We start from the raw sequence: 12,231 nt of genomic DNA on the forward strand, positions 1-12,231 counted from the left end.
AGTTCAAGAAAAACACAAAAATATCTTTAAAATGAGTTTTTTCTTTTTCAAAGAAATATTATCTGAAAACCCAATTATAATTGTCTAGATAGAAAACCATGATCACAGACACATCATCATCTAAGTAAAAAGCTTCCCTTTTTTCGTTTGTTTAATTTGTATTTAATTTTTTGTGATTTTGTTCTCTAAATGTTCATTTATTTATTTTGTATGTCTTATCCAATTTGTACTTGAACAAATAAAATATGTTGAACTAAAAAAAATAGTGACTTTTTTCCGGAGACTTTCTGTCCTACGTTCGTTTATTGAACATTAATAACCACCTAGGATATACAGGGTCGATATCCTGTGACACGAGTGTAATCTGCTGAATACCCTCAAAACTACACATCACAGAGTTTTAAAAAATACAATAAGCAGTATACGGCGTCAGCGGACGAAATTTGAGCGCATTGATAGGACATTTTAGCGAACAAATTGGACGTTTGAGCGCCAAAATGGAATCCATTTTAGCGCCAGATTTTTAGCCCATTTTAACGAAAATTAAAATTGTCAAAGCCCATTTTAGCGAAACATTTTTACCCCTTTTTAGTAAATAAATAATATAAAATAGATTAAAAACTGTTTACTAGGCTCAATATAAAACAATATAAAACATTTCCATTTAAATACAGCACTAATAGACTCAAGACAGCACAATATAAAACAATATAAAACTTTTCAATTAAAATACAGTACTAAAAGTCTAAAAGGTTAAATGAAATTTTAAAAGTCTTTTTTAGCCGGTAATTTATAACCTAGAGAACGTACGTAATGGGCTCTAGATATACCCCTTGTACAATACTGTTGTATCGCATGAGGAACTTTTGTTTCTCTTTATCTGGTCTCGATTGGGGTGCACATTCCTCTATACTTCGTATCTTTATATATGTTGTTGTTTGTAATTTTATAATACAATCGAGGAAAACATAAATTGTTTGGTGACAACTATAAAGTTTTTCATTATAACATATATTTCCATGATGAAAAAATAAACAACTTAAACATTACACCAGTATAAATTACTGTTCATGGTAAGTAATTATGTAAGTAAGTAATTTGTATGGGTTTGAAATCCAGAATTACAGGATTGATACCAAGACAATACATATTGGTTATACACAAACATACAAACATATATATCAGACCAAATTCATAAACATTGTATATATATATATGTTAGCGGCAACAAGTGAAACTAGGCATTAAGCCCATGGTATATATAGTAAGATGAGCATTATTCAACAAGGTACATTTTCGCTAACATGGGCTATTGAAAATACTAGTGAGCAGATTAATCCGACGCTATAATGCGCTCTAATGTCGGCGCTCAAATGTCCCCTAGCAGTTTTATATTTTTCGTTAAAATGTCCTGCGTCCATACGGCGTCAACTCATTCAACATTTTGAGGTGTGATGATAATTTGACCTGTCATAATTTAAAACAAGACACTTGATTAACGTCTATATAGTATGCAGAATATAAAATACCATATTGCAATTATGATATAAGAAACATACTATATAACAGCAGTACAGACTTTGCTCATTGTTGAAGACCTTACGGTGACCTATAGTTGTTCATGTCTGTGTCATTTTGGTCTCTTGTGGAGAGTTGTCGCATTGGCAATGATATCACAACTTCTTTTTTTATTTATACGAATAACACTGCTACAGGAGATAATTTCAAGATTTTTATAGTGTATAATTATTCGCCCTAAATACAAATGTTATTTTCATATAATAGTGGTATTTCTAACATTGCTTATAACAGCGAGAGAGGTTTGGCTTGCAATAAAACCAGGTTCAACCCATCATTCTGCAATTGAGTAGATTCACAATAATACCTCCACGGTTCACTGTAACTCTATTTATCGGTAAATTTCATTTTAACTTCTCTGACAAAAAAAAACAAACATGGATTTTATTTTAACTTTAAGAGCTAACAATTTGACATAGAACAATTTCATGGTAGATTCATATTCACCATTGAGTACATGTATATCTGTCCGTGTTCAAAGTGATGCGTACATGTATGCAGGACAAATTATTTCGTTGAATGAAATCAAATTCTAATCGGTGCCGTAGGAGAACCACTAGAGTTTTGAGCAAGAATGGCATGGCATGAAATAGATCGAAATATCGAGTCTATGATATTTCATGTATATTTTTTTAAATGATTAATAAAAAAGCAATAATTTAACGAAATAATGTTCCCTTTTCTCTTTAAAGTAGAATAATTTGGTTTCATGTTTAAAAAACTGTTAATTGTTAGGTATTTCTTCCAGAATCGTCTGCGTTCTATATTGTTTGGTAGTCAAATCTTGTTTGAACACGTGTAAACCTTTCAAGCTGCAATTATTGAGGTTCATTTGTTGATCTTTCGTATTGTTGTGTTATATGTCTCCGCTGTATCAAACTCAAAACATCATGTACATTTTCGTTTCCAACTCCTTCAGTGTTTGGTTTGTACAAATCATCTTCAATGTACAATTTGTCTCTTACCATACGTACTTTTCTGTTTTTCTTTTTTTTTGCCTGTCCAGTACATGAAAAGATCGGTTAGAAAGCAAGTTTTTAATTTTAGTTAGATTGGAAAGCTTAATACGAGGGTTGAAAATTGTAAGCGCCAAAAAATAAGGTTGGGGTGTTCCACTGGCAATATTTTTATTTCATAAACGGTACATTTGAAAGGTTTATATATTCTTTTATTTAATCTTTTTAATTATTCATGGATGCCGTAAGAGGTCCAACAGACACAAATGGACACATTACACAAAATCGGCGCGTGCCATATAAAATGTTAATAACTCTTTTATTTCTGAACATATTTACAACAAAATTAAAATCTATGCTCCTTATTCAAATCTGTATCGTACTGAATGACCTTGGTGCTTATTTGAATGGTCTATTAGGAGCTTAGTGCACCAAGGCGGCCTAGGTGGTGTTTAGACGTACCGAAAAATATGTTGGTCCGAGAAATGTGAACACTCAAACCTGACCAACCTTGAATTTCTGCTGACCAATGTCCTTACTGAGTGCAATATACATACATTTTATTAACACAAAACGAAAACTTTGAATGTTGAACGTATAAGGATTATTACTTTTAAAAAATATTACATTTTATTCCAAATTTGCGGAGAAAAAAATTCGAGTTTCATTTTAAAATAATACATCATATTTGACTCTAAAGAAAAAAATGCGTTTTCAATCTCGACATTTTAAGGGAGGTATTGTTAGTCGCTTTTATCTGAATACCATTTTTGCTTTAATTTACGCTACATTTCAAATCCTATCAGAACTTAATAATAAAAGAAGTGAAACCTATATAGTCGTTTGTTAACGGAGGGCAATTCGGCTACGCGTGTACGCGCAGACACTGGCTCTTAAGAAAGGCAGATCACGGATTAATTTATATTACAAGCGAAGTTTTATGCGTACTTTATCTAAAAATACATGTAGATATATTTGATATGTATTGTTTATATAACCATGATCACGGAAGTCTTAATTTTATATATTAATTTGCAATATTGTGATCAAATTTCGTTTTTTAAAACAAATAAATAATTTTTTAGTCGAACGCTTTCTTTAAAATTGAGTTGCATTATGGGTAATTTCGGATCGTGCAAATAGAATGGGGACTGGTGCATGGTGTAATGTGTAAGGTGAATGGTGCAAAGGTGTAACGTGTATGGTGTAATGGTACAAGGTGTATGGTGTAATGGTGTATGGTGTTAGTGGGAAGTTAACACCATCCAAGGACTGTACATATGTAATACAATATGCATTAATTCTGAGCCTCACTGATGAGTCTCATTTGACGATACGCGCATCTTGTGTATCATATTATAACCCTTGCACCTTTTCTATTCTATGGTTGTTAAGAAAGCATACTCATTTACTTATAATACATACATGTATGTGCATGAACTTTAATTCATTGAATGAAATAGATGTTCAGTTTTCGTCCAAACAGCATCTTAAGAAATTAACCCATTGAAGCTAATGTTAATTAGTAGACCAAGTGTAGCATGCTATGTCGGTGTATTAAATGCTTAATTCTCTTGTCACAAACTTCATTCTGTATTCAAAAAACAGAATTACTACTCAATGCCGTCTCATATACCATATACCACAAATACTTCGTATTGATGAAATTGTAAATGACATACTGCTAAACAGTATGAAGAAAACAATAAACTCATAAATAAAGTGCAAAGCCACACGACAACGCCGCTGCTGAACCAAAGAAAGGGACAATATGTAAAAAAGGACTAATAATTAAATTTTGGAAAAAATATACTAAAGACCCAAATTTTGTGAAACTAACATTCTGTCCGAAAACGAGTCCTTAACGTAACCGTCTTTCGCTGTCTCCGACCTCCAACGTCCATGCCTTTTAAAAAGTCTATCAGAAATACCAAAATTACAAGCTGCAGAAGCTCCACCAGACCTTAGACTGTGAAGGCCAAAAGATTTTATATTTGGCACAATCGGAGAAAATGCTTCTATAAATAGCTCTCGCATTCTTGTATAAGAAAGAGGTTTGTTTTCTTTTCGGAACACATAATTTTCCTTGGTTTTTGTCAAATTCTGAAAAACGAAAACATCAGTATCAAGTGGATTATTGCTCCATTCTAAAAAACTCTCCAAGTTCTTCACAGGACATAATTTATTCCCGGTTCTCGCAATGATTATTCGATCACCATCTCTGTAAATATCCGTTTTACTTTTCTGTATGAATACTGACATATGACTTAGAAAAAATTGAATGTCACAGGTTTTCAAATTCAGCAATTCAGAAACACGTAAAAAACCAGAATAAGATAACAAACAAGCAGAAATAGTACGCTGGTTGTAAAGATTATTTTCACAATATAACCTGTCGAACATCTGTGAAAGCATATCTGGAGTGATCGGTTCTTTCTTTTTAATCGGAACAGATAGACGTCTCTTAGCTCCTTCAAGAATATTTTTCACTAAATCAGAATCTGTAGGAGAAATAACACTAATAATTTTATGTGCCCATCTAATACTATAAAACGCTTGATTGATAGGACTGGGCGTACGATTTTGTTGCACTAAACATGCTAAATATATAGCCACATGTATTGGTTTGGCCGGTAAAATAAATTCACTAGATATTCCATTAGATAAAGCCCATTTTTTCCATCTCAAAAAACCATAATAATAATTTTGAACGGTGTTGTTAGATTTACTTTCGGTTAACAGATCAGAAAGTAAATGGATTTTCTCAATCAAAGTATCAGGTAATTCCAACAGATCGCTTTGGAAAGCCTGCAAAAACATATGTAAAAATAAAAATCACATTAAAACATAATGTACAAAGCACATACAATTTGTATATAAACAATTTCACAATCTAATGTTCACATAACTCGTCTCGCATTTCACTTAAGATTAAACCACCACCACAGCCCCTCAGGCCAACTGTAACATTACCGCCACCAACTCAAGAACTTTTATATTAGTTGTTAAAAAGGTTCAAAATCAAGTCTCAAAGCCAACACCCTGAAGGGTAAATCAATATTTCCAAATACTGATTTATTCCCTTTACCAGAAATATAGAAATTCTTGTTAGTAGGTAAATCTATACAGCCTTTCACCTCTTTAATGAACCCTTCACCCGTAGGACATAGCATCGGCCAAAAGCTTGCCGACTTCCATAAAGGTAAAACAAGTGTCCCATGAGCAAAACATTGCCTCATGTAACTTATTACTTTAGACACTAAACATACAGGTGGTACAAACCAACCATTGGCACCTTGCCAGTTAATAGTGAATGCATCGATACCCATCGAGTTCACCGTCCAATAACGGGAATAAAATACCGTTAACTTATGATTGTCATCATTTGCAAACCAGTCTATCTCATGAGGTCCCCATAGGGAATCTACATACATAAATAACTGTTCGTCAATACCCCAATCGTCATAATCAATAATACGACTTATGAAATCCGCTTTCTCATTCAAGGTTCTAGGAACCCAAACTACATCGATAGATATATTATGTATCAAACAATTCTCAAAAATGCACATAGCAATATCCTGTAACTCAGGTTTCATACTACCTTTTTCCACAATAGTTACTACATTCTGGTTATCACTGAACCATTTAATTCGTTTATCTTTTAATACATTGATCATAGATAATAGAATATTTCTAACAGCATTTAGCTCTTTCCACGTAGAACTCTTTGAAGCCTCACATTCGGACCACATACCATGTGCTATATTAAAAGGTGTTTCTACAACATAGCCACCATATCCTGTATTGCTTGCATCACTATAAACTACAGATTGACATGACACATCTGAAGAAAACGTTTTAACATTTACGTGTTCTAAATTTTCTCTCCAAAATTTAAATTGTATCAAGCTTTCTGTTGATAAAACAATACAACTATTCCACGAAGTCATACTTAAAATATCAATGCTTAAATGTTTAGACATGATATAAGCACGTTACCAATGACGTATGACATGGACACTATTTGTCCCACTAAAGAAGCAACCAATCGTGCATGGACTTTGCCATGTTTAGATACATAATATTCAACGTCAGCAATAGTTTTTAAAACCTTTTGAACTCTTTCGTTCGGAATGGTTATAGTGCCACGGTTTGTGTCAATTGAATAACCCAAAAATACCAAAAGTTTCATAGGTGACCATTTAGATTTTTCATTTTTAGGAACAAATCCACTCTGAATTAAATCTTGTCTCACTTGATTGGACATAGTTTTGCAAGTTTCTTCATCCGTATGAGTGCCTAAACCATCATCTAGGTACATTAAAACTTGTTTACCTTCACCCCTCCACTTTTTTATAAGTGGTCTTGTGATCTTAGTAAATATATAACATGCTGACGAAAGTCCAAACGGGAGAACCAAAAACTTATACCATTTTTCGGTGTTTTCATGCCTCCAGGAAAACCCTAAAAATTCTGTATGTGGCATAAAAATATTAACATGGTGATATGCCGACACAATATCAAACTGGAAACAAAAAGAATTGTTTGTGATAAACTGCATGGCTATGCGAACATCTTCAAATTTTACACTTGATTTCCAAAGATGTTTGTTAACATGACGGAGGTCTAAAATAAGGCGTTTTTTCCTACCGTCCGACGCTGAAACTGTAAGAGGATTTACAACACGAGGTTGAAATTCACATTCCTCAATCAAACCCCTTATAAGAAGATCATGTATAGCTTCGGTAACAAACTCGCTATGGATGATTGCCGATCGATTGTTTTTTAAGCATATAGAAGGAGGGGTACTGTAAAAAGGAATTTTGTAACCATTCAAAATAGTATCTAAAATATAATCATAACAACCAATATTTTTCCAAAAAGAATAGTGACTTTTAAGCCTGTCCTTCACAATAATATGTGCCTGTCCCTGTTCATACTCGTAGTAATCATTAGTGAGATTATCCGAGTCACTTATCGAAGATACTTTAGTTGTATTATTTTCAATTAAATAATCTATGCTACAATTATACTCATCTTTTATAAAGTCTGTACTATTTCGATTTTGGCTGGATAGGTCTGGGATTGAAGGGACACTGGCTTCTCCAGTGCTGGAACGATCCACAACCATAACATGCACCTTGTCTATTTTGTCGTTGATATCCGCTCGTGCTGGGTTGATTTTGATACAAGGCTTGACCATTGTACCATGACTGGGGTTCACGAAAGGGCTGATTTTTTGTTTGGAAAGTATCAACAAATTGAGAAGGAGTACTGGGAGCAGAATAATTAGCCTTCTTAGAAGCAGACTTTTTTCCTTTTGCATTACGTTTACGTATCGCCCTACTCTCAGCTTTATTCATTTTGCTCTCATCGTCGGAGTTACTGGCCACTGGATTACTTTCATATTGCCTAACAGTCTCCCAACCCCCTTCACTACTATCGGCAATCTTAACAAGTTTATTTCGTCTTTTAATCTTGTCAATTACTTCAGTAATAGTTTCCCGTGCGTAGTCGGTCTTTGAATTATCAATGGCCCAAATAGCTTGTGTCAGGTCTTCTAAAAATTCAGTATTTAGTAGAAATTGAACCTTATTTCCCCCATATTTCCAAATATATTGAGATTCAGTTTTTAACTTTTTAACCTGGGAAGCAACTGCAACGGTAGACCCGTGAACTTCATGTTTTAATTCGGAAATGTCTTTCCTAAGTTTTTCGTTAAATTCACCCTGGGTTTTAACAGCTTTCATAACGTCTCTAAGAGACACCTCCTGTTCTGGGGTTTCCATCTCTTCAGGGTCCGACATTACAAAAAATTTACCAACTTACTTAAGAATTAAACTTTAGATAAATGTGTGTTGACGGTTCGGCGCTGTCGTGCTGAATGACCAAAACCCCCGTTTTGGCGGGAAAAATGACCGTGCGATAAGCACGACACCTACATACATCATGAACAAACAAGAGAAAATAATTTCACTCTTATTCACTACGTTCAAACGAAAGAAATTATATGAATAATATTGTCAACATTACATACTTCCTTTAAAAGGCAAACACAATACGATCTTCTTTTTAATATTTATACTAAAAATTATCTAGGCACTGTCTGTGCGACAAAAAGAAATGACAACACATGTCAGCACTGTTTTGTCTTATCATGCGCACGTCCAATCCTTTTTTCTATATATATATTAAAAAAAAAGAAGTAAGACTTAAATGACCATGTTTGAATTATGTTAAAAAGAGAGGGAAAGATAACAGAGGGACATTAAGATAGATCATTAACTAAATATTTATGATGTGAAATCCATAACAAAGTACTTGGTTTTTGAAGAATTGTTTTCCCAAGGGCAAGTCATTCATCTGAATTCAGCTGTGTTATTATTCCCTTAATCGGAACTATAAGTGATTTAAATGGTTAATAAAAGCCTAATAATTACAACTATGTTCTAATGAATAGTTCATGATGGCAAACCTAAAGCATTATCTATCTAGCTTTCGAAACCCGGAAACAAATGATTCTTTTCAGCACACAGTCATTTAACCTTGATTAAATTTCTGTATAAAGACGTCGAGTCAAATGAGTTTGTAAATTGACAGCAGAGTATAACTACTTTATTTGGTTTATCATAACCAATTCAAAAAAACAGTTTAAGTTAAATTTCAGTGAAAAATTATATTGGCAATTACCTTTCAGTACTGGTGTATAAATGCATTCATTGTAGCTACTTACATATGTATTCGTACATGTAAAGATAACTCATGCGATTCGTTTAGTGATAGTCACATGTTAAATTATAGTTTTGAGGATTTAGATAAAACGGCGGATAGCGAAATTGATATTGCACGGTTATTTTTGGAATATCTAAAAATCAACATACTTTTTGACGTCAGGTAATGAATTTCATGATATTGTTTTAAAAATTAAATAGTGAATATTTATGATCAATTATTTGAGAGAAAACAATCTTTACATACCTCTACTGGACGAAGTAACAACTGTCCATACCACTAACAGTCGTTCTAAGACTGTTAATGTTTGTAAAAGTTGTAACAGTTGTAAAATTTCACTGTTTCAGTTATTTTGTGACTGTTAAAACTTTTAAAGTGTTTGTCTCCAACGTAAATCGACTGTAATAAAATTAACGGTACCAATCATATCACATCTTCATTTTTTATATGTATATGATTTTCATCCATTTGAATACATGAATATATTATTCTATATACATGCTATCATACTGTTCTTTTATAAGTGCAGTGCAAGTGCATGGTAGACACTTTTCTGTAATAATTCAATTTTCTAATAGATTGGATTAGAGTAGGCATTCATAAAGTCCTGCAAAACATTCTTGAGATACTCTTATGTATGGGTTAACATAATTTCACACTGATCTCATATTGATAAAATTGTGTTGGTAGCCACATATGTCATATATGGTATTTTGGTTCCCCCATTTTTTTTTGTATAAACTGTATATCAGTTTTTTATGTATAAATTTTTCTTTAATCTTAGAATGGTACACGGTGGGACCACCCTGACACAGGTTTATTTTGAAATGTCTGTAAGTGTATTTTGTTGCATCCGGTTTATCATATTTGTTTGTTTGTAGCTTTTGTATATACATCAAACTGTCATCACTGTTGGGTTTCTCATCTGATTTGTTTACATTGACGATGTTGCATGCATCATGATGCATGGATGAGCCCTTTATATTGTGTTCATTATGAAGTATTCGTTTTGTTGTAGGGTGTGAAGTAACTTATTATCACTTGGTCTACATGGTTTATGGTTGATGGTTGTCACATCGAAATTCATACCAAATCTCCTTATTCAAGTTTATTTACATTATACAAGCCTACAGAAAATATTTCAGTTAATGAATGGTTTTTATTTATTTTGAATTTATTGAACCATAAAATTAATTTTTGACTCTTCACATTGAATAATCCGCAAAGCGGATTATGTTAAATGTGAACAGTCAAAAATTAATTTTATGGTTCAATAAATTCAAAATAAATTATTGCCATTCATTATAAATAAATTTCTATCAAAAATAATGCTCAAAGATATATATTAATACCAATAACAACGTTCACAGATGTTTGCGTATGAATACACAACGTTAGAGTGGGCGTGTCTCCATAAAAATTGATAACATTGAAAATAAAGCCAATTCTTTTAGCCAATCAGAAGACAGTAAATACACCAAATTTATTTATACTTGAATGTTGTCTCATTGTTGAAAGTTGTCGGACTATTGTTAACAAAAAACAGCTATGGTTCGACATGATGGTGATGTAAATACAATTGCCAATACTGTCACGTCTGCTCTACCTACAGGTACATCATGTATAATCTAATTTTCATTGAAACTCTATAATAAAAAGGTTTTACGTGTCTATTAAACCTAAGTATTACATACTGTATACACTTTACATTATCAAAAATCCATTAAATTTAAGTCAGATCAAATTAACCATGCAGATGATGCAAACCTTACAGTTCTTTCATGTGCAAAAATGTTGGTTTATAGTAACAGAGCAAAAGAATTAACACCCAAACCATAAAAATTTGGTTATTGTCAGATGAAACCAGCCACTTAAACATGTACACCTAACATTCATGTCATATGCAAAAAATCATGATCCTATCAATGTACATTATTTAGCTTAAACCATCTGAGAAATATTTTAAAATAGACAAAACCACAAAAACCTCAACATTGTCCAACATGTCCAATGAACCCATGACATTTAGCTCAATGTCTGATGAACACTCAAGTCAGAAACAGACATGTTTAATTGTTCCATCATCATCTATACGTTAAATATACATGAACGTTGATCTACAGCAGTCCAGCTTCTATATAATTGTATACATTGTATGTAAAGTATCTGAGAAACAAACTTAACAATATGTTGTAAACTGAAATAATCTTTATGACTTATCCATGAAATGAAGTCAAGGTCAGGTCAACCCAACCTGATAGACACTTAGACCTTGCAAGATGCTCATAATTATATACAAAACATGTATCCAATCACTCATATAAGAGAGCATTTCACTGTTAAAAAAAAGTAAATTTTTACATGCGCATTTTCGTTTCCTTGTATAAATTTAGTACACAGCTTCAAGAGATTGGCATGTGACTTTCAAGCACGGTCATCATTACTTGAGGTATTCTGACATATAGCAATGTACGTATAGCTGTTTCTCTTGTTTCGAGTCAGTGTCCTAAAATAAACTTTGACCTTTTTGAAAAGCTAAGAATTGTCTACCCATGAAAAGTTTGGATTTCTTAACTTTGTAATTTAGTTGGCGTTTTAACCTTTTTCATTCGAGTGTCACTGATGCTTTTTTTGTAGACAGATTTCAGGTAAACATCAATTTAATTCTGGTATCTTTTGATATCTACATACCTTTTTTATATAAATTGGTTAGTTTCCCTAAGTTTCCCTGTAAAATGTTTGAACTGAGTTAAACTGAAGTAAAATCAGGAAATCCTTAAAATTTGATATGTTTTATTACACCAAAAAAAGTTTCTTTATAAGACGTCCGATTCAGTTGCAAGTCATCCACTCACTCACTCTCTCATTCATCCATCCTCTCTCTCACTGATCAATCCTCTCGGTCATTCGTATCTCTTTTTTACTTACCTACATCATATAGGGTAATGTTCAAAACAATAGG

The 12,231-nt window shown here is 32.7% G+C and overlaps 1 protein-coding gene and 1 pseudogene across 1 annotated transcript; both read right to left on the reverse strand.

The window, feature by feature from the left end:
- Positions 1-4,138: 4,138 nt before the first annotated feature.
- LOC139498853 (uncharacterized) lies at positions 4,139-5,383 on the reverse strand. The gene has a single exon (XM_071287432.1). It carries the CDS (start codon positions 5,352-5,354, stop codon positions 4,347-4,349), a length of 1,008 nt encoding a protein of 335 aa, XP_071143533.1. The 5' UTR covers positions 5,355-5,383; the 3' UTR covers positions 4,139-4,346.
- A 156-nt stretch (positions 5,384-5,539) lies between these two features.
- Positions 5,540-8,547, reverse strand: LOC139498852 (uncharacterized; annotated as a pseudogene).
- Positions 8,548-12,231: the final 3,684 nt, after the last annotated feature.

Source organism: Mytilus edulis, chromosome 12 (assembly GCF_963676685.1).
Source record: "Mytilus edulis chromosome 12, xbMytEdul2.2, whole genome shotgun sequence".
Classification (NCBI taxonomy): domain Eukaryota; kingdom Metazoa; phylum Mollusca; class Bivalvia; order Mytilida; family Mytilidae; genus Mytilus; species Mytilus edulis.